Raw genomic sequence first — 27,956 nt, 5'->3', positions numbered from 1 at the left:
ATATAAAGTGTTACCAACGTTACTAATATTTGCTGGTCAAGTAAAGTATTTATATACAAACTGTCAGTGTATGTACAATTTTAAATAAGCCTGTGACCAAAACTTTGCATTAAAAAGGTCACCTGCATCAAAATGCAGTAAGAACTGTATTCTATATATTGAAAACACACATCAAAAACATAAAGGACGACTACCATTTAATTTTCTTTTTTTATTCAGAGGCATTTGACAAGTGGAGCTGTGTGTGAGGTGGAGGTGAAGGGGCACAAGCATGGTTGCAGAGAGGGGGAGGAGGGAAATATCATGCTGAAGTTCCATCAACTTTCTCAAAAAAAAAAAAAAAAAACCGCAGAGACCCAGTCCCTCAAATCTGTCCCATACTGAAGAGGATGTTTCACATAACACAGCCAAGAAATGCTAACAGAAGAAAACAGCTACCAAATCAACGAGTGAGTGTAGCAACTGTGAAAGACAAAAGGGAGAAAATAAAGACAGGACTTGTTTCTATTTTTGAAGTCTTACAAATCAGAAACAAAAAGGCAGGCCCTTATTTGAAGAAAAAAAAAATGTTATTTTCTAATTTTTAACTATTGAATGCAAAATCAAACACGTGATTTGACCTTTTCACAAAAAAAAACCCAAGCAAAAATTCAAATGCATGTAAGCCACACCACCAAAAATAGAAAGCGGAAAGAAATAATCATTTGAGGAGTTCAATTAAGCGACAAAAAAAGTATAGAGTATATATAAAACTGTCAAAAAGAAAAAATATTTTTTGATCACTTTCAATCATTCTCTCAATTCTAAAGAGGGAGTACATGATTTCAGTTTAAGTTTTCGTTCATATCTGGGAAGCATGGGGAGGCGTAAAGGAGGAGTGGGCGCTAAATCCTAACAAATAGAAGAATGCCTCTAATTCAAATATGTGTCTAAAGAGGTAGATCAAAAACAAACTGCAGAGGAGGAGGGAGGGGGGGCGGTTTGGCAGGAAGGAGGCAGGGAGTCAGGAGGTGGTCGGGGGATTATTTTAAGTATCACTTGTGCCCCTCAGTTTAAGAGCGGTGTTAGGATGGCGCGCCCATGTCAAAAGGAAGTGTTAAGGGAGGGGGGGGTGGGAGGGGACTGAGGTATCAGTGCGCGCTGGCGCTCAGTGGGGGCAGGGTGGGGCGCCTAGTGCCACAACAAACCCCCCACCCCCTCAGCTGAGGTAGACGGCGTTCTACTGTGGAAGCATGGATACACTCAAGCACTTTTTTAACCACAATCAATATATTTACATTCGGCATGAAGAGACAAATGAAATAAATCGTTTTGGATTCCTTTCTTCTATTCTTACCCCTGGTCAGGGTTCACTCAGTATTCGTGTGCCTTCTGCGGCTTCTCTCTCTCCCTGTGTGAACAACAAATCTAAACATCACGTTACATTTGTGGGTTACAGAGAAATGTCATTTTTTGTTTTAAATCATTTATTTTCCTAAAGCGCAAAAAAGAAAAAAGATTGCGTCTATCAGTGTGACTCCCCCTACCCTCACCATGCAGTGAACGACGTTAACATTGACTCGATGGCCTGGCTACAAGGGCCACTCCGAACTGACAAAGCTTGCTCTATGAAAATAAACCTAGTCGGGCTTGGACTTTGCTTTAAGACGTTATTGTCAAGAAGGCGGCGGTCGGCCTGAACGGAACAGATGACGGAGACACTCGGCTGATTCCACAGCCCTCATAGGAAGGCGAAAAGGAAATTCTTTGACAAATTAAAGTACCGTTACCAATAACAAAGTCAATCCCAAAAACTAAATGGCATTGCTGCGATTATTTACGGTTGGCATTCATTTGCATGTATTAGTTGTTTTGTAGTTTCTTCAGAAGATGGTGGACCCTCAGGGGAAAAACTGAGGCGATTTTCTCTCGATACTCCTGTCAGCCGCCAGCTGAGGGGGCACCAACTCTTGCTCCGGCGCTGCTATGTACAAATAGACTTTATGTACAGGGTCATCTTAAGTCACACATACACATGTACAATGCCACCTAAAGCACCAGAGTTGAAAGCAAGGTCAGTTGGCAGCTGACCAAATTTTAAATTTTCTTAAAAAAATAAAAATGTTCAAAGACTATCAGCTTTATAAAGTATACAAAATACCACAAAAGCAAAATAAAAAAAAGAAAGGAACATTTTTCATATATATATAATCATTTTTCTCTTCTGAGGTACTAGATCCTGAGGTAGTTAAGTAAAATGCATATTAAATTGGTTTTCCTGGGCAGCAGCAGTTCAGCACCGTTTCCCTAAGTGTCAGTCATGGTGCTGCCCTCACCTCTAAATATATATTCATCTATGTATATAGGTCTATCTATAAAATGCATCCGAATTTATAAAATGCCACTATCATTACAAGGGCAGGACGCCCAAATATAATCCACCCTTTCAGGGGTCCTGTCCTGAAACAAGAATCTTTCCCCTAAACATGGCCCACCCCATCTGAGCCAACCCTCCCCCCAAATAAACCTCTCTGTTGGTCCGACCGGGACCTTGATAGCAATGCCTTTTTCCTTTCCACAGACAACTCATGAGAAAGCTTCATCAACCAATTAAACGCTATCAAAAAAAAAAAAAAGTGTCAACTAAATCTGAAGTCAACCAAAACATCTTGTCAGGTTTGAAGTACCACAACAAGGAGGTGATAGGAGGGGGATACTTATTTCATCTTTGTGTTTCTAGTGTAAAATTAAAAAAAAGATAATTTTTTTGTTTGATTTTTTTCTTTTTGTTTTTAAACACCCGTGGGGGGAGGAGGAGAGCGGTCGAGGGGTGCGTACACGTGAGGGCAGGTGACGACGTTGGGAGCCCTCAGAAGTACATCATCACAGAGATGCAGAGAGCCGAGGTGGGGTGGAGGTTAAGAGGCGCACGGCCTCTTTATAAGCCACACTCGAAAGTACGTCAAGTAAAAGACAAGTAGGGGTTGATGTTTCGGTTGGTGATCTTCGAACCCCTGAGATGAGCGATGAAGACCCCTTGTCTTCTCCTCCTAGACTCTGCTGCATCTGTCCATCTGTCGAGTCTTCTGGCAGATTCAGTCACCATTCCTCCAGCTCCGCCGGACCTTCACTTCCTGCGGGACAATGGAGGCTGGGCTCCGGGCGCGGGCTTGGGCTGCTGTTGCCTCCTCACCTGGGCGAGAATCTCCTGAATCTTCCTCTGGGCCAGCTGGACGACATGAAGAGAACATGTTCACATGACAACATAATATAATAAAGAGTCTGTAGAGGATCCCGTGACATCTTTAAGTGATGCCTTATGGTTGGTCAATGCTCCAGCTAATTTCTAATAACAGTTTCTATGTTTGTTTATTGACTTGTGTGACAAAAGAAACTAGTTGGACTGTAAACAGTGTACGATGAACAGAAAACTCACTCTTGGTTGGTAAAAAAAAAAAAAAAAAAATTTAATATCTTTTAGTCCCAATCCGTGTTTATCCATAAACTGCATTTCTATAATGACCCTAACTCTGTTAAACTGTTTCCTCATCACGTGGCACTGGCAAAATCAGATTCAAGGCTTCTTGACACACGTAGGTTTTATCTATTAACACCCACCTGGCACGCAAAGAAGTGTCCGCTAATCTTGACTATGACCTGGTCGTTCTCGTCAGGCGCCTGGTCCCTGGGCACCACCACCTCTGCACACGTCAGGTTCTGCAGGTCATTCACCTGCAGCCACAACAGAGAGTCAGAAATAACCAGCTTAGGAACGAGGATTTACAGAACACAGTGCCACTACCAGAACTAAATTTTTTTTATTTGCTGCAACAAACTTCCCATCTGTGCTACATTAACTTAAGAAAAACGAACGCTTACAGTTTTTCCGCCTTTCCCGATGACTCGTCCAGCAGCAAAGGAGGGAACCTTGATGTGAGCCTCCAGCTTCACCTCCTCCTTAGGTCCAAAGAAATTCTCTTCCTTCAGTTTGCCAAAGATGCGACACTGAGCCTGCAGACGGAACAGGTCAGAGTACAGATTACTCGTGCTGCATTTAGGAATTTTCCAGGAAAATGTGCCTTAGTTAAAAAACCTTTTTCTGTGCAGGCTGAAAAAGCTGCTTATCCAACAGCTGCTACCATCAAATTCAATGTGGCTACGCTCTTATTTCTACCAATAGTATTTTATGTGCGATAGAGCTGTGAAGAAACGGCACCTTAAACTGAGCCTCTGGCGGTCCTATGATGATTACCATCCTCAGTTTGGCATCCATTCCTTCAGCAGGGGCAATCTGCGGTGGGGCAGACAGCCAGTGTTAAAAACAGAAACCTTCACTTACATTTCCAATTGCTATCAGTCAAATGACAACAGGGAAGACGGCCGCCATCCGCACGTTACCATTAAGATTCACGACGTCACCGGCGTGTCCGTCACTAACCTTAATTGAGGCCCCGGCAAAGTGTGACAGCTGTTTGATGTGTTGACCCTGTTTTCCGATGATGGCCCCCACTGCAAGCGCAGGGATGAACAGGTGAACCGTCTCAGACTCTGGGTGTCCCTGCTGGGTAGAAACACTTAAGTACTCTGGGACCAGGAAAGGATCTCTCTCTCACACACACACACACACACACACACACACACACACACACACACACACACACACACACACACACACACACACACACACACACACACACACACACACACACACACACACACACACACACACACAGCAGAGTGCTTACTCAACTCCAGCCACACACACACAGAATGAAACACACACACGCGCTGCAGAGGGGACGGACACACACACACACACACACACACGCACACGCACGCACACACGCGTACGCACACATGCTCCACTTCAAAATTACAGTTCGTCAGAGGAGACACATCTATCCTGCAGTATGTAAAGGTTGCGTTCAGGTACAATGGGATTTGTTAACGCCACCTTATTCCAACTCATTTCAGATAAAAAAAAAAAATATATATATATATATATCACACTGCATGTTCCCAAAACTGAGGAGTTTGTTTTAAAGCACGCACATCAAACAGTGTTAGATAATAATTTACAATATTTTGCTTCGGCCCACTTTCATTCCACTCCATACAAAAGCCACAATCTTGAGTTTGCCACATGCATCTGTTTAGTAATTCCATCTGGTTGACATTGGCATCTCGATATGAATCTTGTGCTCTCGCCACTCAATGAGAAAATATGCTACTACTGATGATTATTTTCAAATGCCTTGTTGCAAGCTGCTACAGCGAATCACTTGTGTTAGCAGGGCGTGCAATTGATTTTGGATTTGGCCCAATATTCCAGTCAATGTGTCAGCCTCGGGCACGCCAACAACTTGGGTTGGCTGCTTCCAAACTCTGGAGAAGGGCTCTCTGTGCCAAGGATGTTTTACTCACTCGCCGTTTGAAAAACATGCACTTTCTCAAACAGGCCGCTCGTTTGCCAAGCTACTGTTTCCCTCAGGGGATTGTGTCTCCCCATCTCTCAGGTTAACTGCACGAAAGACTTGAGGTGTGCCGACAAAAATCGAAGATCAACGGGCAGCTGGAGAAGACCCATGATCCCGCAACGAGCAGCCACAAGCTGTGCAAAGCACTTTTGGACGGGTGACTTACAGCAAGGGGCTGGCTGCTCGCCGGCGGCATAGAAGCCCAAAACGGCCCCTCACCCCCATAAGGGCTGCACTAAAAGTATAAAAAGGAAACATGGAACTGAGTGGCTAACGACTTAATGTTGGCTTTAGTTACACCATCCTGAAACAAGAGTTGAAACAGTGAGTTTACGATTAAACACAGCCAGTGCTGGGATTGTACTGCTAGTGTGCTGGGCCATTAAGACTGTCACTTACTCCAAATGATGAACATCCACCGTGGGCTCCAGGGGGTGGGACACTGGTCATGTTGGAACCCATGCCTGGTGCTCCGCTGGGGAACAAACCCAAAGCATTCAGATTCAAGCCTGGAATCAGGTTGGACTGGAGCTGGAGGGAAACGAGAACATTTTCATCAACACAATACACACGAATGATCCATCATATTTACAAAATTACATTTCAACCTCATGAGAAATAGAGGGACATATCCAAGTCAAACCAACAGTGTGGGTCGTTTTTAACTTCTGAACATACACATATAGAGTCTGTAGGAGCTTGAAGATGCAGTATCACATCTTTGTAGTTCCCTTTTCTACACTCTTATCCTAAAGGAACAGCATGTAACACCAGATAATGTTGGTGGTAAGGAGAGAGGTCAAATACTGCAAAGAGGGAGCTGGCTTATTACAAACACTGAGATCATCTCTAGAGACCAAACTTATTCACATACTGGGCTTTTTAAACAGCAAGAGGTGAGAACACTGCCCACAAGATTGATATGAAACACAAGTTTGACCCAAGAGGCAACTCTGGACAAAACTTTATATAATCTACCATTTTGAGAATTCTCTGTGTGACACTTGTCACTTCATATTTTGGTATATGCGTCACGTTGGATATTAATATTAAACAGGCGACCAGTGCTCTGTATCAGCAGCGGCAGGGACTCATCAACTGAGGAGACGCCAATCACAACAGCACGTTCGCAACAATGGGGATGACAACTGTTTGTCCAGTTCAGGGTTCTGCTGACCGAGTCCAGCAGCAGGTCCTCACTTGCTTCAATTCAACTACTGCAGGTCACTTTTACAGTTTCAGAAAGGAAAGCTGCAACCGGCATCGCCACAGACCAAGAAAACAGCCCATTCCAAACAGACAGGTTTGGAACTGGCAATGCACTGGTCACTACAAATTTACAATGGTTTAATATTAAGCCCCAGATGTGCAAAGTAAATCAAAAAACTTAAAGATTATCCACCCAGATTCTTCACGCATCTTGTTCTAGTACATTTCCTGTATAAACAGTAAACAAGTGCTTAATTTATCATGTCCCTCTACTAAAAACAAATTGCACACAGCAAAACAGGCTTCATTTTCCAGGAACAGCTCTCACATTCCCAGAATTCAAAGCAGCCACTGCAGCCTCAATGTCCAAGGCTGAGATTAAGTGTACTCACTGACATTGAGTTTCAAGTAATATCACTGCCACATTTTAATCGCCAACATCTCATTTTCACACATAAATCAGTAAGAGACCTAGTTAACACAACACATAACAGATTATGGGAAACAATTGTTTTTGTTCATTGTGTGTATTTATATGACGGCTATTCAGGATGTGAAAGTGCTGCTGGAAGCAATATTTTCACATCACCACTGTACATGTAGATGCAGGAATCAGATTTCCTTCCTAAAGTTGTTTTTTGGTCATCTAGTTTCATGATATTATGCAAATCTGTCACTGATTTTACTTTTGAAACGATGAATGAAACTTTCCACTGGAAAAGACCTTTAGAATTTGAAGATGGCTTCACTCTTCCCATTTGAAGCATTTGTCTTTGTCCTCGTTATGTGCTAAGAGTCTTACATTCATAGCAGCCATGTCGCTCTCATAAGACTCCCCGACCTTCTTCATCACCTCCTCTTCAGCTCTTGAACATGCTTCTATGGTGCCCTTGACTGTGATGGTCCGCTCTGGGTTGTACAGGGTCAGGTCCTGGAGACTGGACAAAGAAACGTGAGGAGTGAGGGAGCATGACAGCAACTGTGTCAAGGGTATCAATTGTCAAACCGCAGGAAAGTATTTCAACATTAAAAATGCATGTGCCAGTTTTATGAATGGCAAGGACTACAATTCCTGGAAAGAGACATCAGTCATGCACTCTTACGGTGAGATTGTGATCTTGGTCTCTGTGTCCTGCTCGATTTTTTTCAGGTTGCGTCCTTCCTTCCCGATTAGTCTTCCTACAAAGTTGTTGTGTGCAAGGATCTTCAGTGGAATCTCCTCAGTGCTGCACAGTGCAGAGAGAAACTTAACATTCATCTTAAACCAGAAAATCAGCACCGTAGATTATAGTTCTTTCATATTCAATGTATAAACAGTCAACGTAAAGTGTCTTGGTTAGTAAAGTATATTTTTATGTGCATCATATTACATACATTACCCTAATTTTGACTGGATTGTAAGCGATATAATTACTGGGTATTTTCAGAAAGAGCTTAACAATCACAAGAGAAACCATTTTTGCTGTAAATCTGATTAAGTTCTAGGCTTTCTCGTAGAAAGGCTGTAGCAGTGGTATTTGACAAGTTTAATAAGCTGATAACATTGTAAGAACCAAGTTGAGCGAAGGCTCTGATGTTGTTTCTACAAAAACGTACAATTTTGTGTCGATGGCTTCCTTCTGCATGATTTCCATGATGGTTCTGCAGGCGTTCGAACATCCCTCAGGGGTGGAGTGGATCGTGATGGGCTTCTCTGCTGCGCCTGCGTTCTCTTTCCTGTGGATGTCAATCCTGGAAAAAAGGGAAGATCATTTAGAATTTCTATAATGCAGCACATAACTGGTACAATCAGAGGAGGCTATACACAGCTCACTTGCAATGCTCAGTATCATTCCTGACTTCTGTGTACTTACTTTGAGTGGGTCTGTTTGGTGATGTTGCGAATAGTGGCACCCTCCTTGCCGATGATGGCGCCTACAAACTGCGTTGGAACCAGCATGCGCAGTGGGATGTCTGACTGCACTTTGGGCCGCGCGCCCAGACCTGGAGAGCCTGCGCGAGGGGGTCCCCGTGAGTTAAAGCCTCTCCTGCCCCCCGGTGAAGGACCCTCCAGCGCTGCCGTTTCATCTGGGATATAGGACACTTTCAAGGCATAGTTCTCCATCATAGATCCATTCAGCTTCTCCATTGCCCTGGGGTGCAAAAAGGGACGTCAAAAAACCTATAAGCTGCTTTTCAAGTGTCCAGAAAATTCACAGTGAGCAAGTTGATGACATTTCTAATACTACAGACGCAAAAATAAAAATAGAACAAATATCTCAGGAGGAAAAAGGTTCACAATACACCTATTGATTTAGATGCTGATTTAGTAAGACAACGAGATCTGTGAGCTTTTGGTGATAAGGGCCGAAGGAATTTTTACATCATTGTCCTTGCTCCTGAGAGCTCTAACTGGACACCACCCATACACTGAATTTTCAGAACATTTTACTGTTGTGAACGTGGCTGACCCAGACAATCTGCTGCTGCATCCTTAATGTGAAAGACAAGTCTGGAAAACGTCCAAGCCCAGTAGAGAACGGCTTTAGTGAGTGGGTATGATTCAACACAAGACAACTTTAAGACTGCTATTATTAAGTAAAAAGCTACAAGTTAACTTGGTTAAAAACTTTCTGATCACTCTATATAAAAAGCTGGTTTTAAGTCACCATGTCAATTTTGGTCTCCATGGAATAGTCACATTAAAACCAAAGCTGAATTCCCAGGCCAAATTAAAATGGTTTCACGTCAAGTGGTTTCAAGTGATGGACATAAAAGACAAAAAGACACCTTTCCCTCCAACCTCAGGACACTGGCACACTCAACATCATGCCTGCCTTTCTGGCCTCTAGGATTATGATTTGTCGTGAAATCAACCAAGTATGAGCGGAGACTTCTTCAACCACTCATGCAGAGCGAAACAGTGTAGTATGATTCATGTACACCAGGGGGCACCAGATGGCTAATTTAACCCCCTCCCTCTCCAACATACACACACTCCCCAGCCTCCCCATCATCATTGCATGTCAAATTAAATTAGACTGGTTTTAGGAAGGAGGAAATCAGGTGCATGATGGGAACGTTAGACTGAGGGAGCTGATGGAGCTCCCATTAGAGAATGATGGGTAGAAAGAAGAACTTGGGCAGATCCATGTGGAAGACGTCATGACAGATGAGATGGAGGTCAATGATGTGAATACGCTGCATGCATGCTTGTTTTTGTGTATGTGTGTGCGTGTGTGTGTGCGTGCGTGTGTACACTCACAGCCTGGCCTGGTCCTTGGCTGTGTATCGAACATTGACGACTGCAGTCTCTGTGTCAGTGTTGACTGTTGGAGCACACACACACACAGCAGAGTCAGTTCACAAATACACTCAATGACGGCATGATTTAATTCTCCAGCGTGGGTTTCTTTTGCAAATAAAACAAATGTACTTATGAAATCTAATTTTTTTTTTTTTTTTTTAAAAACAACAATTTGAAACCAGTGTGTTTTAGCGTGAGGCAGTGAAAATACATTATGAGCAGCCTTGCAACTCAAAGCATTAACAAAAGTGTGTATTTACCTTGTTCACAGCTCTCGACTGCACCATACTGAGCAAGCATACCATCCAAAACCTGAGGGGGAAGAGAAAGAAAAGCCATGATTACTGGGAGACTTTGAAAGCTTTGACCAGAGCCTGTTAGCGAGCAGACGTTCATCTGTGGGAACCAGCCCAGCTCCCTGCCAGGACACACTCCATTAATTCTGAACCCCGGAGTTCAACGTTGAGTTACATGGATTAATTTGATGCCTTCTTATAAAAAGCCTGTCTCCCTCAAATTATGACTCGACTCCTCAGGGCACTTTCATGGAGCTCCAGGTGCCGTGTGAGTTTTATTGCACTTTAAAATGTCTATTTTAGAAAAGAAGTAAGCAACCGTCTGTATTTTAATTGGTGGACCTACAAGCAGTCAAATGCATCTCACAATACATGTGATTCCAAAAAGAAAAGTCACATCAAGCCATGTTGCCTTTGCTAGTTTGACTTCTTTTTTTTTCTTTTCTTTTTTTTCCTTTCTTTTTTTAAATCCATGAATGTTGAAATCCTACTTGTAAAAGGGAAACAATAAGAAATATTAAATGCATCCAGAATAAAGGCCCACTGAGCTGGCCACCTGCCCAAATCTGGAGCCCAAAGGATTTCAATTCATAGATGTGATCAACTGTGGGTGAGAGGGGGGGGGGGTTTCTAAGCTAAAACCTCTGACCATGCTCAGTCAAGACCCAAGGCCACACCCCCAAGAGCTCAACCCCACTTTCTAGCCAACAAGACTTCGTCCCTGCCCCCCCACTCCACCAACCCACCAACCAAGCAGCCTCCCGCCTCCCTGCCATCGCCGCTCCCCATCATTGGCTGCTCAGGCACCAGTATGAGTTCCCTGAAGCCAAGAGTTTGCTGGCTGCGCCGCCCGTCCATCTGCTGGGCCCGACCAATGGGAATCCAGGCCATTCAGGAAAGGGTGGGGTACATTCCAGCAGGAAGCAGTGACTGGGGGAGGGGTACGAGTTCATGCTACACATTCTGTGAATCGGAGCACATGGAGGGGAAGGGGAAGCAACTCTGGCCCACCCACCCACTACAGCTCGAGAACACGCCACTACTCTCGCCACTATTTTCTCGCTCTGAGGCGACACACAGCAAGATCCATTGTCTTATCTACCTGATAAGATATATACAAGGCCTTTGCATCAAAAGATCCCTCTCTGTTCTGTTCCACCATTCTTCTAACCCTCCCCCGTTCTGAGGGGGAGAAACCTCCATGTCACCTTCTGAGGAAGCGAGCGGCTCGCTCGCCACATACGAGGAACATGGGTGGATCTGGAGCTGCAGTTGAGGGACATGCGTAGGCAAAGCGAGCCCACCATTACAAAACACTGAGCCTTTCTGTGGCCATTTGATCACAGTGAGGAAATCAGGCTGAATTCTAAAGCCATGTGTTAAACTAACATTTAGAAATACTCAACAACAGTGCAGTTCACGAAGAAAATTCTCATTAAAGCTTCCATTGTCTTTATGGGCCAGAAAATGGAAGTGAACACTACGAGCACACGCCATCGCTACTAAACCTCTGCAGACGGAGGAAGGGGAAAAAAATCATGTAAATATGTTACTGATATGAGATTACACAGGCAGGTTATGCAGGGATTTCAAGTCCAACATGTATATTTAAAAAAAAAAATTTTAACCTTCAAGTTTTCCTAAAATTTCAATCCAGATAAACATACATATCCAGAGCACAATAGTGTGAAGACCCAGGAGTTTTAATTTAACGCTTATCACATGCAGAGACACACACACACAACTGTTGCTCAACACTGATGTTCATTTTTTCACTAATCAGGCAGTGGCCTTGAAATCTGACCATGTTACAGCACATGTTCCTCTTGATATTATTCATTCTAACATGACATGCTTTTTGCCCATTAACCCTTTAAGGAATACAAAACCAAGAGGACTGCGTTTGAGATTTCACACCGACTTTCAGCGTCAATTTTCTGTTTATGGCCACAGCAGAAACCTGCTATGAGAACGTCCAGTGAAACTGCTGCTTGTGCAACCGAGGACAGTTTTACATAATCAATTCAAATGTTTTTTCTGAAGATTTTGTCAGAGAAAAAAATTTGCAGGCAAATCTTTTTGTCTTATATACTGTCCCACGATTAATCCAAGATCAAGTCAAATAATTCATAGGGTTTAAATGTTTTGCATTTTTGGAACAGATGTGTGTAGACGTTTCATTTTGGACAGAACTAACAATCCATTCTTATTTATGTGGGACCATATAAATTGTATATGTGGTAGTGAACACAGCATAATAGACATAAACACAACAGCACAATTACCTGTGTTTATTTTATTTGTATTCAATTAATTCTTATTTGTATAGCACTATATCACAAGATTGATTATCTCAAGGCACTTAACCTATTCAGGTCAGGACCATAGTTTATTATAGAGAAAGTTAACAGTTACAGTATTAGTAGAATGAATGTAACTATGGCAACTTTTAATGGGGAATTTGTGGTGACATCAATGGCCGTTTAATTACAAATTAAATGGTAGAAATATCTTGATTCATTCTTCCTGCTATTTCCTTAACATTCATTACAGTTGAATCAACAGTCTCAAAACCCAGACATAGGTTTTAAAAGTGGAGTTTTTGTTGCAGGAGCAATCTAATGGATTGTGCTAAAGTGCTGATTTTGTCATGGAAACAGATTCATGTGCATCTGAAATACATTCAAATTATTTAATTTCAGGAGTTACTGTCCGCATGAGACAGCAAGAAAACTATTACCGGCAAAGTTCTAAATAAATATACTTTCTCAAACAAAATAAATCTCTTTCATAAACCATACAAAAGGACAGACTTGGGCTGGCCAGGTCAAACCCTTCCTCACATGGATGTTTCACAACACCTCCGTTTTTTTATAACCTTTATTTCCACAAGATCTTTTCTACTGTGACATGGCTGTCAAACTCAAATACGCCATAAAAAAGACAATTCAGTCTGAAGATTCAAACGAATCACATCAACAAAGCACTTGAAGATACATAACCATCACATGTAGGACTAAGCCTACAAACATCAGGTGATTTTGCGTGAAATGTCTTCACTTGCAAGTCGGCTAAATCATCAAGAGAGCCCCTTATCATTTTTCCGAGTCTTTATTCAGTATAACCTTGCCAAAGCTCCTGTCCATCCCATACTACTGTGTAAATAAACTGTAAAACTCAATCTTGCAATTGTCAGTGTAAAATTCCATGTCAATAACAAATTGTTTTTACCAGTTCTACTCTCTGGTCTGAGCCACTACCTTCTTGCAACAGATAACCAACCTAATGTTCAACTGAAAACCCAAAGGGAGAGAAGGTGACTCCATGAAGCCACTAAATGAGCCTGGTTGCCCCACGGTGCCCCGCCCTGGAAGCAGTTAGCAGCCTGTAAGCACTCACCTCCCACTGCATGTGAGGCGGGATGTTCCTGATCTGCAGTTTACAGCTCCTGGAGAGAGAATAAGAGAGGAAGAGGGTGGGGGATGGATGGATGGAGGAGGAAGAGAGAAGAAATTGATGAAGGGAGATGCAAACAGAGGTGGGAGAGAAGGAGAGAGACAGTTAGCAGCAGAAAACACAGGGTACACATGGTACAATGATGCACAAGACAAAACGGCAGGTCCTTGTTCCTTATGACATGTAAAGGGACAGTAGGGTGAAGAAGCTGCAGATATGACTCCTGCTTTAATCCCATTCCCAACCCAGCAGGCTGCAGGTGCACTGAGGCAACCTGTGTAAAAAAAAAAAAATAAAATAAGGAAGTGAACGAGGAGAAGTGGGGAGAGGGGCGATGTAGAATGACCCCTGGGTGGGCCTAAATTGGGTTGAGGGTGATCAACATTAAAATTATTAACCAGAAACCATACCACGCCCTTTGCCCCAATTCTGAATTGTGTCACACAGATTGCAAAAAGCGAGATGGCAAGAAGCAGGGCGGTGAAGCGGGAGAAGAGGCGTCAAGAAGGGAGCAAAGGGAAGGAGAAAAAAAATAATAAAAGCAAAGATAGGCCTTCCAAATATCTTGTCTACACACTTCCGAGTCAAGCATGTGCCCCGTAGCATTGCATCATGAGGTTTAACCCACTGCAATGCTCGAGTCCACTGTTTTCAACCAAAATAGACACTTATCCAGGAGCATCTAGTTGTTATCAAAACGAGAGGAGAGAGGGGTCAATGATTGGCTGGTGCCAAACAGAGAGCAAAGGGAATCTCTATCACCAGTTACATCACACTTTGTAAAAAGACTTAAAAATGTGCGTGTTTATACAACAAAAGCAAATGGAGCTACAATGGTGCTGCTGTGTTCTCAGTCACAAGAAACAACCAGGACAGAAATACATCCTTTGACGAGGAGGATTCTGAATTTTCTTTAATTTCATGCAGCAGCACGAGTGTAAAGGCTGTGTGTGGAGGTCATGCAGACATTTGAACTTGTGAATCAACGAGTCAGAGTTTTACAACATTCCGTCAGCATGAGGATGTAGAGAAACCAGAGATAAAAAAAAAATAAAAAGTGGAGAACACACAAATCTAGAAGACCAAAATGTACACATGGCTGGGGCAACACACACACACACACACACACACACACACACACACACACACACACACACACACACACACACACACACACACACACACACACACACACACACACACACACAAGCTCGCTCTGCACATACGTGATACATATGCAGCATGTGCAGTCAATTCAAGTTAGATCTTCTGGTTACAGTTTTCCAGCGGGTGTAAAAACTTTAAGAATTACGTTACACACACCTCTTGTTCCTTTTCCTCAAGCTTCACTGAGCTGTTAAATGACGTTAACAAATGCAGCTCATCGACTTGAACCAACTGCTCCACTTCTAATGGCTGTTCTGTAATCTGCTGTGTGGAAGATAGCACTTTACAACATGCAGCATTTAGACTCATTCTTTACCACCAGGAACTCTACTTCAAGAAGAAAAGGCGTACATGCAACATTGTCAAGGCAGTAAAACACATGTGCAATGAGGGCCGCAGTAGTGTAAATTCCTCAGCTTAGCCACTACGACTATGATCTAGCCAACAGCAGGTCAACATATTTACTCTGAGAAATTAGGAAACTAGTTCATTCTAAATTGTAAAGAAAATTCCCAAATAACTTCCAGGAGGAATTCCAGCCCTTTTCCGGGCCCAGTGTGCCGTTCCCGGCTGATCCGGCCCCCTTCTACCCCGCACATTCCGTGTGCTCTGCATTGCGGTGGGAACGCCAATGCGAAATGTGAATGTGCAAATGTGCCGAGCACTTCCAGTCGGATTAACCTATAGGTCTGTGCAGCACACAGAAGAAGTCAACCAGGATGTGGGGTGGGGGAGGTATACATTCCCTGGTCCCAGCCTTTGAATTGGTGGTGGGGGGAGTATGTGAGAGAGGGGTGTGGTGCTAGTGTGTTGGGGGGGGGACTAGCCCCATTTCAGGCAAGGGTAACAAGGGCCCTCTCTGGCCCGTGGGGGGTGGGGCCCTGTTGCCATGGACACGGACTGACAGGAACATGGTAGTGTGGGTTTAAAAAGTGGGAGGGGGAGCAAGAAGGGACTGGGGTTGGCTCATCATGTGATGGCCAAGAGGAGGCTCCTTATTTACTTTTAAAAATGGACCAACACTCGGTATGTGCACGCCATTCCCTTGCCGGCCAGCTGAGACCTATGGGCCTACACCATGGACGCTGTGCACACAAGTGGGTGTGTAGACACGTAAGCAAGCGTGGACAACCATACAAAAAGTCAAGAACCCTGTCACTGCACCACACCTGCATTCATATTCATCATTTCTTCGATCGTTCCACACTGAAACGCTCGACAGCCACACCACCATGGACGGCCTGTTACACACGTGATCTGTGCTCACTGCCCATCCACAGCCTTTGACTATTCAGCATGCAGAGGTTCTGAATGACTGAACTTCAATCTGGTTTCCGCTGCCCCCCCTCACAGGCCGTATATGCACGCTGTGCACCCAAAAGGCTACCTTCCACACTTTGGATTAACTGGTTTAGAATTTCCCCAGAGAATTCCACCAAAGACCAAATAATTTTTACATACATTATAAAGAAAAAGCAAAAAAGTTCAAAGTCATTCTGATTTGAGCCTTGCAGGGGGGGAGGGAGTTACAGAGCCTTTGCCTGCAGGACGAGTAAAACAAGGGGCCACATTCATAATTCTTTGGCTCCCTAAATCTCCATCCAAATCCCCAGTTTTGCAGGTGGGGCCCCACAGTGACCCCTTGACCCACAATTGTTGCACTAAGAGCCAGGAGCCATTTCTGCAGAACACTCATACGATCTAAACCATTGTCCAAATTTAGAAGCTTTTTTGTGAGAGAAAAAAAAAACCCCACACACACTTGAGGCCACCCCCTTCTATCACTATATGCCACATCCTTTCAAACTGTGCACTAGACCAACAGGTATGCACATGTGTAGATGGTGGTGATTTTTATTTTGTTTAATTTATTTAACAATAAGCTTGTGGCACTAGAATTTCAGATTTGTCATTATGTACAAAATTATGATCATAATCATACTGAGGTGCAGCAGTATGATTTATATGTGGATTTAATTACTGAGTAGAATGGGGGGGAAAAAACTCAACTTATATACATTAACACACTTTTAGGCTGAGTTGTAGCAATAATCCGGCATGATTTCGTAAAAAGCTAGGTTGAAATTTTAAATTTAAATTTCATTGTAAACACTAATGTCAATTGAGGAAAATGCCAGATAACTTAAGCATAGACACAAATGTAGGATTGATATCTGCACAATTGACATGTTTTTTCAGTATAAAATAAATAAAAGCTCAGGACATCATCAAGAAGATGTGGATGTCTAAAAATGTTTAAAATCCAGATTTTAATATTTGCATGCAATATTTAACATATATAATGTTTTACAGATATTTACATGAATTAACTGTTGTAAGAAAAGAATACAATACATCTGTGGACGATACATGAACTTTGCTGCCTGAAGTTGTTGAGACATACAGTAAATTTTCTGGAATCGCAACTGGATGCAGCAGACGTCCAGCTAATGCAGCAGAGATAATTTTAGTGGACTTTTTAACCCACGACATGACATATCCAGGGGGGCGTACGGCAGAATATTGTAATTGCATGTCGAAATTTTGTCAAATCTCCGACACTTCACCCTGCGCTGTCCTATCTGAGCGAAACTGCAGCTGCCCCACCTTGGGCCCGGGCTGCTGCAGCACTTCCCCTTCCTGGGGGGTTCAAAGGTTAAGCCATGGTGACTGGCTGAGCCCCCAGCTGATCTCTGCAGGCTGGAATGCAAGAAGAGGGGCCCCAGTGTGTGTGTGTAGCCTATACTCTAAATACTGTTCCCATTGACTATTGCCATGTTGTAAAGGGAGGGCTCTTTTTTTTTTAAAGTGAGACTGAAACTCGACTCTGTTGCTGCCATGTCCAACACTGTAGTTTAAAGAACACAGCAACGTCATCAGCCCTGCGTGAATACGAGTCAATACTGAGGAAGACATTTTGACGCACAATTCCCACGTAACCTTACCTGGTTTATTTACACAAGCCGCCATTTTGCCCAGGAAACTACATCAATACTGGGCCTTCGTTGGCATTCATGTGAAAATAATTATTTAAAAAAACAATGCACGTAAATGTGTCACAAAAATCCTCTTCACATCCAAGCACTCTATAAATTATTTTTTAGCCACGTGTGATACCTGGACTTACGTAATTCCAGACGTGGCTGCGGTTATTAAATTAAACTTCACAGGAATTGAACAGTGTACTTTACGTACCACTTAGACGCCCATACACCAATTACAAAGCAGCCGCCATTTTCTTTTAATTCCGAAAAATAGATTAATCACCACCAAACTGCGCCAGAGCCAGAAAAATACGCATACGAGTGCCCCTGGAATTTACGCCCTCGCAGATTGCGTAAAAATATATATTGACAGAACACTTTCTGGGAATCATTCACTTTGAGTGTGTTTGGGCACAGGGGATCACACTCTGACAACTAAATAATAATTGTATTATTATTTACGGGACTCGGGCTCGTTACCCCCAATTCCAGGCGAGTTTGAGAGTCCATCTCATGCAACAGCACAATGTGCAGAGGAGGGCGGAAGCGCAGGGCAGGCATGAGGGAGAATGACGGGCTTCTCAAATGGACGACTCCACCATGCAGGCCTGCACGCCTCAAACACAGCCTGCACTTCTCAGCCTGCACACCCGGGTTTCTATGAACCACCCAGAGGTTAATAACACGATACTGTTTGTATATTAAAAAATACAATTGCACTATGATGGCTGGGCGACTAAAAACAGGACTCCAGATCGTACGACGGTTTTTTAAGAGCAGCCCCACAAGTCATGGCGAGAGGAGGAGTACACCACCATACGCCCCTTTCATTTGACCCCCACAGCATTCAGGGAGGGGGAGGTTAACACAAAAAAAGAAGAAGACACCTCCGTTAACCAAAATGAAAATACTCAAACCCCTAAATTATTAACTTACGTTCACATTTACAGCAACACATCTAGAACAAACAGAAGGCAAACGTACAGGGAGAAATAAAAATGTGGAGCTCCCACGAGTTGAACCAAGCTCTTTTAAAATTTAATTTATACATCAACCTACCTTTGACGTTTAGGGACCGAGTGTTCAACTTCCAGAAGTTTCCCATGAAGTTCAACTTTACCTAGAAAATCAAAAAGCAGCCATTTATAAAAAAAGAATGAATCCCTTATTGACCTCAGCCCCAAACAGGCCTCCACTCCATGCTCGTGTAAATGAATCAAAGCTTATTGAGTTTATTTCTAGTTTTACGAAGTGTTTTGTTTAAATTTTGGCACAGGCACATGCAGGGTGTTGGATATTTTACGCACAATATGTTATTGAGTTGCATTTTCCCACGAGGACGCAAATGAGCCAAGCAGGACCTCAAATCCTAAAAGCTGCGAGTTTCTGTGCAATTTTACGCGTCACGTGTAAGCACAATAAACTTTGGGGAGGAAGTGAAGAAAATAGGAAAAAAACAAATGTCGTGGGGCCCAGTTTAGTTGGCCTACATTTGATCAACACAATTAAACCACCTGGTGTGTCAGCATGGGCGAAATGGCTCCACAATGTAGCGTCTCGCTGTGGCCACTCGAGCAGGCCTTGTGGGCTACTTTCAGAAGAGTGCGAGTTCAAATTGAAACGGGTAAAAAGAGGCAGAGAGCCCGTGCTACTATATCCGTGCCAAAATGGACTTATGTGTGATAGAGCCCCTCTACTAGGCTCACTCCACAGCCTGCCTGGGCGCCCTACTATCCTATACACACCACACACACACACACAACATGCACCAGGAAAGCCCTGCTACTCTCATCCTCACGCCTGCTTTGTGTTTACTCCACCATTTTCCCTCGTGTGAAAAATGAACATGGAGAGGATAGTTATTCACTCAAGCTCCTTCTCTGAGCGTACAGTGTCAAAAGGCCAAGTAAAGGTTGTGTGAGAGAAAAGAGACGCTTGGATACACCCCCCACCCTGCATGCGTTTCTTATAAGGGCCCTTAACTAAATGGCCATAGTCAGACAAATTGCACCACACTGTGCGTCTTACCAAGTAGCACTTTTTTGATAATTTTTAACCCGAAAAAAAATTCTCACCTGAAAGAACATCGATGGCCTTCATGGCAGCCTTCTCGTCAGGGCAATCCACAAACGCATAGCCAGTTTTGACAAGAAACGGACCACTGTGCGGAATCTTCCACTGCTCGAAGATACTTTCCAAGTCCTCCTCGCTCGCTTCTGCGCTCACGTTGCCAATGTATAGCTTATTCATGTTCTGCGTCGGGGAGTAGAATCTTTTTCTTTTTACGCCGAGGGAGAGATAGTAGTTGTTCGCTCGTCGCTCGCGGACGTGCACTGTTTTGGAGTAGCCCTTAAATCGCCTTTACTACTACGGAGTGGCCGTGGCGTGCTTCCCGGTCCGTTCAAGCCACAGATAGATTTAAACTGGCAGCCTCACACAGTGCGTGGTGCGCTCCCTTCGCCCCTCTCGTCCTCTATCTATCGCGCAAATAAATAAAACGCTCAATTATTAATCTCCAAACGGTGGCGGGCTGGGTAGGGAAAATAAAGGAGGGGAAACTACTTTGCGCGTCTTCCTCCAAAACCCCTTTTTTGGCAAAGAGACAGAGAATGTCACACACACGGTAAGGCTGGTGCCCGCCTCTGAGTCCAGAGCCTGGAATAAGAAGAAGAAGAAGAAGCAGCAAGAGAAGGGGGAGAGAGAGGGAGGGAGGGAGGGAGAGAGAGAGAGAGCGAGAGAGAGAGAGAGAAAAAAAAATCCGCTGCTATTCCGGCTTTTTTGAATGAGCCACGTGTTCAAACTACAAATCAGCCCACACGTGAGGAATCCCAATTGCTCAATTAAGTGTTTGGGATTGGGGAAAATTGCACGGGAATCTGGGGTGGGGACAGCACAGGAGGGGAGTGGAGAGAGAGCAAAAAAGAAAGGAGGGGATGAGTGGATTGGCGTTGGGAAAAAACCTGGCGAGCTCTGTGCGTAAAGGGATTCCGTGAGAACCCAGTGTATTTTTTACTAGAATCACATTCGTGTGCCTTTCTCTGCAAAACCCTGCCCTCTCATTGGTCGGTTGAAGAATTGTAAAAAAAAAAATGGTAGTGAGTGCGCGCACGCCCACAGCAAGGGGGAGACGCTGATATTGCTGGGGTTTGTGCGCACGGCTGCGTAAAGTGCGCTGTAGGAGAAAAAAAAGGAGGGGGTGGGGCCATTCATAAATGATGTTGCGCTATGTTGTTAAATTGTACAGGGGACACATTTTAATTTGGCATGTGTTGATCATGGAGAGGGCCCCGTGCCATGCCGTGCTGGTTGGCCCCTTGCTCAATCCGGGACTGACACGTACACCGTTGTCCACATGACGGCGTCCATCTTCTCCGACTAGAGTGGAGCCATGCCCTACCCCGATCCACGACTCAAAGTCCACCAGCAGGCCCGACTTGCCCATTATCGCACTAAACACAGTTAGGGGATTGAGGTGGGGGTGGGTGTCGAGATGAGAGCCGCCACGCCACTTTAGTTTTAACCAACTTTCAGGAAGCGGCGGCCATGTGGGCCCTGCGCACATGGCGAAGCCTGCACTCCTACACCGCCCGTATGGATTTACGTCTACCAAACATGGGAGGGGTCTCCCACGCGGAAAGTGGCCCACTCTGTCTGTTCCATGTAGGAAAAAAGAAAGGGGGACAGCCCCAGTCGTATCACGTGTGGAATGGAGAAATATTACACAACTGTCAATCAGAGCTTTTGTAAATCATAGTCGAAGTCCTGGTTCAGGCGCAGGTCACCGTGCAGTGAAGAGAGGCGAGTGGCTGCATGGTTCAACTTTACCTGTTGATGGAATAAAGGTCAGTATACTGTCAGAGCACAACTTCCAACTCCATACCCCATCCTCGAAATGTACACACAGGCACATCAACACACCCAATCCTACATCAGTAAAATTCAGTAATGTTATTAAAGTCCCTGTGCACATCTGTTCACCTGTACTTTCTTTTCCTCACTAACTTCTGGAAAATATGCAGTTGCTTATATTCCTACAGTTATCACTACATCTTCACATGTTACACAGCAAACTTAAATATACATAGTATATGTATATAGTATACTTAGTATTGTATTGTATTGTACCTTTTCATATTAACCTATTTTTACTTTGCTTTATTTACATTTAATTGTGGTAATTGCACCACTGAGCTGACCTGTTCTTCTCGTCCATCACTTTTCACCCTGTGTTAACCTGCACATAACAAATGAAACTTGAGATTTGAAACAAGATAAAAGTTAATGATATGTGTAACTCAGTTTAAATGCTAATGTGACCATTACTGACATTATTCTAGCCGATCTCTATCTATCATGTTCTATTTTTGTGTATATTAGATAAGGGTTGTGGTATTCAAATTGGTTTCCCATCTGATCTGTTCATTTATCTATTAAACTTATCCCACCTGTAACATATTTTAAATAATTTACATAATCACTTCCTGTCTACAATTCCTACTTAGTTTTTGATTTGCCACTCAAAGCTCATACAAGACAGTGCACCTAATGTAACAGAATCATGGGAGTTAAATGATGACCTTAATGATGACCCTACATCGGCCTATGACTGCGCATGACCCAGAAACTGCCTCACCAACAGTTCAATAGTTAAAACTGCTTCAACAAACACATGAATTGAATGTAGACTTGACACAAACCTTAAATGAACGCACTCTGATACAATGGTTTGGTAATAAATTCTACATTCATTAAGATTTGCATTTAGAATTTACAACCAAACTGCATTAGTTTAGAACGTGTAACGGTATAACCTGAGATATGTGCCCTACATATACTATAACTGTGTGTGTGTTTTCTGCAGCCTGTGTGTCTGTGTGCCCTAGGTGTATCATTTAACTCCTATAATTATGTGATACGAGTTGTTGAATGAGTTCTAAGGAGCAGATAGGGTTTGACTATGTAAACAGTGAACGTTACATTGCATTAATGGTTATTTCCTTGAGAAGATGCATGTTTTTTTATGGTAGCATCATATCCCTGGAGAAGCCTGTTTGCAATGTCATATAGAAAAGTGAGTTAAAGTGTGTTTTACTAAGAAAATGTGCAGTAAAAGTGACTTTAGGTGGGTGTAACCTGCACAGTGAGCTGATATGATGTGTCCCTGCAGGCTCTGCAGACCCGAGGTGTGCACGCTGGTGTAAAAAGCAGGTTACAAAGGCAGTGTTGGTTCAATGGGACCTTCAGCCAGTGACCAGCCGTGTGTGTGAGGGGGGGGGGGTCTGCTCCTCCACTGCTGAACAAACACACCGGGCCCTCTGATTGGACGGGCTCGCCGGCCAATCAGAGACCCGCAGCCCTGCTCCGTACTACCGCTGCTGGCTCGGCCTCAGCGCGCTCATTCATTGGCTCCGCGGCTCCTCTATTCTATATGAATCAGCGCGCCAAGCGTGCGTTTGTTTCTCCCCACGCTTCCTGTGCGGGGCTTTGTCACGAGACGTAAAGATGTTAACGAAACACGAGCCTGCGGGCGGATCCGGAGCTGCTCTCACAACCAGGCTCAACTTCTCAGAAAGTTCCAGGGGCTGTGTTTACATCCATGGGCAGCTCTTATAAATAAACTCACTGGAGAGGGAATAAAAGGAAAACATTTAAACGCCCACTTCAAGCTCACTTATACTAACTTTTAATCGTCTTATAATTCGTTTTTTTTTTAGTTTAAACAACTAAAATGTCTCTAACTTCTTCCTCAGTGATCAGCTCCATATATTCCTCACTGTATGGAGCTGGATTAGACACGGGCGCTTCCTGATGATGCATTTAGGCTCGTACAATTTTTTCCAACCTAGTTTATTTGACTTCAACGATTTCCACTGCGAGGCGCGCGCACGCACACACGCGCAGGAGCTCGGAGCGCCATGCTGGATAGATGCTCGTGGACGTATAGAGACAGCGGTCATGTGAGCGCGCTCGCCTGGCTCTGTCGGTTTAGATGAGCTGATGCATGGCTGCAGCCTGTGTGTGTGTGTGTGTGTGTGTCTGTGTGTGTGTGTGGGGGGGGGGAGGGGGGGGCTGCAGAAGAAGTGAATGTATCGTTGTGGAATGTACAGAAAGTCTCCCCGCCCCCCCCCCCCCCCCCCCCCCCCCCCCTCACTCCCACCAGTGTGCAGGACCCCCTCCTCGCCATGGAGAGATTCCATAGGGGGACAAACTGACCTAAAGTTTCAGAGCAGGCTGCATCCTTATAATGTTGTAGGGGGGAGATTTTCTGCGGTTGATGTCGGTGCAGAAACGACAGAATCGATCCTGTGAAGCCAGAGGATATTTCTAGAGAGGAAGGAGGGGGAGGGGGAGGGCTAAGGCAGATTGTTTAAGTAAAAAAAAAAAAACTGCAGCTTATAGCCCAAACTTTGACCAAGATCTCAGTCTGCGTCGCCATGCGTAAGGCTCCCTTTTCCTTTAATCAAAACCATTTAGGCTCCACTGAAACAAGGGATTCTGTTCTCCGGTGAGATTCCTCTATATTCCTTTGTTTTCAAATCGTATCTTTAGGTGATTCTTTCTGAACCCTTAACATTTGTTTTCCTTCCACTTGAGTGGTGGTAACCATCACTGGCTGGCCGCCTCGGACACAGCCAGGGAACACTGTGCTGTGCGCCATGTTGAGGAGAATCTGGAGCTTCCACTGCAACATTAACTCTTGCAAACTGTTACGAGCTTATGCAACTATCTTTTTTTTTTTAGGGGTCCAGACACACTTTTTCTTTTTATGCCCAATGCTTCCACACAAGCTCCAAATCTATTCTTTTTTCCTCCTCCACATATTCTCCTATGGGATGACACCCAGCATCTCATTAGAAAATGGCGGTTTGTGCCCACTCAAAACACAAGGAACATTTCTTTTTTTATTTCCATAACTGCGATAACGGGTTACTGCTTGCAGGGAAATATATATATGTATATAAGGCAAGTGTATTCCAGTTTGTGTGTTTTATATTTTAAAGAGAAAATTCCCAGTAAGAAGTTGTTGTTTTTCTTGTTTTCTCGTCACTTTACACCCTTTTTTCCCCAAAACAAAAAAAAGTAAAATCCTGGAAATGACTATAAACACGTTTATTCAATTTAAATCAACTGTAGCAGAGAGGATTATTATATAAATGTGAAGGAAGGCATTTAAAAAAAAGAAATAATAAGCCCCTTGTTTTCTTAAAATGTGCTATTTGTAGCAGTCAGACATATTTACACCATCATATTGTTTTGTTTCACATGTTTGCTTGTATTTATTTATGCAATATTTGGTTATTTAAAGTAATTAAATTCAAGTCTGCACATATTGTATTTTACATGCTGCATGGTGTGAAATAGCTTGGAATTCTCATTTGTTTTATTTGTTTAATATTTCAGCTTAATTGTAGTTTATTATAATAATCTTGAGTGGATTTCTGTATTTTTTGTGATCTTGAGATGGGTGCATTTTTACTGTCGTGGAGCTTGATCAATTATTTCAACGCCACATGTGCATGGAGTGTTTAAGTCTGGTGGAAGTGTCTGTTTGCAGACTCTTGTCACACACTGTACTATCTGCATGGCCATGTTTTAGCATGGAGCCTTGTCTCTTTTGTGGGACAACATACCCTCTGGCTGCTGCTGTTTACTGCTCTCAGCACCTTGACTGATTAGTTTCACTATGTGACTTGTGTTAGGAAAATTTCTACCCCTTAAAAAGAAAAGAGTGGAGAGAAACATGATTTGCAAGTTTTCACACTTGTCATTTTACCATTGGATTGTGTTTATTGTGAAAATAAAGTTCACAATTTGTTAAATCTTAAATGGAGCATGTGGCTTTTTTCTTTATTCAAATGGAAAAAATACTTTGTTTCTTGTTAAAAATGTTGCTGTTATGTATTTAATACTGACTTAAAGGAAAAGTCCTGCATTTGTCAACTTGATGCTCACAGTTATCGATTTCATCACAGAAAAACAAATGATTTAATGTGGATATAAGAGGGCGTTTGAACCAGCAAACTTTTTAAAGCTGTTATGACATGAGGAGTTAACTTTTCTGTCGCCTGTGGATTGTCACTTCTATTAAACTTAAGAGATGTTCATATTTAAAAAAGAAAAAACATTGATTACAAGCTTCAAATAGTTTCATAGTTGCTCATAAAATTTTTTATTATGTTTGGACAAATGTGCCAACAATTAAAAAGTAATAAACACACATTACTAGCCCAGTAATGACGTGTTAATTTGTTTGATTTGGGCAGAAATAAAGAGTTACATGAATTTTACCTCTGAAAATAACATTTTCATAAAACATATTCAGTTCTGTAATATCAAAAACTGTAAATTAACCCAAATTACAGTGATAAAAAGAGTCAGGTGATATTTCTCAGACAAATGAATCATATGCTAGTCACATAACAAGCTGATATGGTGGTTTTCCAAGTGGACCCACATGTTTATTGCTCAGACGTAAAGAATGCAGAAGTTGGGGAATTCAATTCTCTTTCTACACCCCCCCCATCACCTCCTCCACCAGTCATCCTGTGTATAAACCATAAAGAATACATGCATATGCTGTTTCCTGTTAACCTTCAGACCTTGTCCTGTACGTTAGGAGCCCGCCATCTTACTTTTATTCTGCTCACAAAGTTAAAGCTGCAGATTTCAGACCATGGGTGTGTTCACTCAACAAATATTATAAATCTTTGACCGCTACAGGGAAACTTCTTTGATATATTTGATGGAGAAATGAGAGAAGATGGTGGTTGTACATTTTGTAGAGTCAGGATGTGTTTTGGTTCCAGTGTGTAACAATGATTAGACTCAACTTTTTTCATGCTTCCTCCAGGCAACTAGTTGACACTGTTCCTGATATTGTCCTTTCTCTGACGAGGACAATAATGTACATGTATCTGTCTTTCTGAATATCTGAGTCCAAGCTCCACGGGTGAGTTATCACTGCAGGGGATCTCAGCAGCATGAATACCCTTTCTGTCCCCTACTGGTCAACCTACTGGTGGATAGCCTCGGCCATGACACCCGTGTCATTGTGCAATTTCAATAAAGAGAAAGACAATTCCTGTGTTTAAGGACGCAACCTCTCGTCCAACCATAAATCAACATTTCCTTCCGTATGTGCACCTGTTCTATACAGTGGAAACTGCTGAGAAGAAGCTTCACTGTGTCTCATATCAGGGGACAATTAATTAAATATTAGGGTTTATTTATTTCCTCGCACAAACCTACAAAGGGAAATTGTGTATGAGCGAGTTAAGTTAACTCAACGTAAAAATCAAAGGGTGAAAATGAGCAGAAATGTAAACTGTAGACATGCAAGTGTGGCTTTCAGCGTCTTTAATGAAAAAGACCTCATACTTTGACCCCTTTATCCCTCCAGCTAGTGGCTACCTTGGAACCGCAGGAATTATCTTGAGCCAGTGTGAATGGAGGCATAACTCTGAGGGGCCCCACGACATGTCAGCAGTGATTATTAACCCCATTTGAATGGAGTGCCTTATTACTGGGGTTTAGGTCTACAGATAAAGAACCCTCCACATATACTTATTAACCAATCAGTTTTAAGATCACAAGATGTTTAATCCATTTAACCTAACCTTAAATATTCAGGAGAGAAAAGGATTTTGACTCTCTGTTGATGCCTGATCCTGTATTGACTTTGGTGAGGTGAACTAAATCATTAAGTCATTTTAAAGTCTTTAAAAGGCACCATGATCCTAAATGTGAGCAAATATTTTGCTCACAACCATGTAGTGAGAATACTCAAACTTTTTCCTTACATGTGAACTTTGTATCTTATGCAATGAAAGCAGCGCAATAAAAGTCTGAAGTCCTTCTTTACATGTTTTCATTCATGTAGCCTGAAAACGGTGGTTTTTAAAGAGTGGCTCCTGACTACTTTTAAATTTGTGTGAACATATTCTAATCGTGCACAACATCTTGGCGCTTGTCTAGTTCTGTGAAAGTCTCCCCAATTGTGTTCCCACTTCACCCACTCAACTTACTGTATTAAGTCCCACCTATATACAACCAAAGCCCGACTTCAACTTCATGCATTAAGTCAGAAAAACACCTTACAAAC

General features: G+C 43.0%; 1 protein-coding gene across 5 annotated transcripts; it reads right to left on the bottom strand.

Moving 5' to 3' along the window:
- Positions 1–196: 196 nt before the first annotated feature.
- On the bottom strand, positions 197–20,516 carry igf2bp3 (insulin-like growth factor 2 mRNA binding protein 3). 5 transcript variants are annotated; one of them, XM_069516832.1, is made up of 16 exons: positions 19,930–20,516; positions 18,914–18,974; positions 13,647–13,695; positions 10,212–10,263; positions 9,910–9,973; positions 8,519–8,797; positions 8,262–8,396; positions 7,769–7,891; positions 7,468–7,603; positions 5,856–5,987; positions 5,623–5,691; positions 4,418–4,540; positions 4,196–4,270; positions 3,859–3,990; positions 3,598–3,711; positions 197–3,208 (listed from the first exon to the last, which is right to left on the bottom strand). In XM_069516832.1, exons 1-16 carry the CDS (start codon positions 20,102–20,104, stop codon positions 3,107–3,109), a joined length of 1,821 nt encoding a protein of 606 aa, XP_069372933.1. In that variant the 5' UTR covers positions 20,105–20,516; the 3' UTR covers positions 197–3,106. The 5 variants fall into 5 exon arrangements, with proteins under 5 accessions (XP_069372933.1, XP_069372934.1, XP_069372935.1 ...); XM_069516833.1 differs by having other exon boundaries at positions 4,418–4,537; XM_069516834.1 differs by lacking the exon at positions 5,623–5,691.
- Between the last annotated feature and the right edge of the window lie 7,440 nt (positions 20,517–27,956).

This window comes from Paralichthys olivaceus, chromosome 20, assembly GCF_024713975.1.
Source record: "Paralichthys olivaceus isolate ysfri-2021 chromosome 20, ASM2471397v2, whole genome shotgun sequence".
Taxonomy (NCBI): Eukaryota; Metazoa; Chordata; class Actinopteri; order Pleuronectiformes; family Paralichthyidae; genus Paralichthys; species Paralichthys olivaceus.
This window is presented reverse-complemented; position numbering and strand designations above follow the sequence as displayed.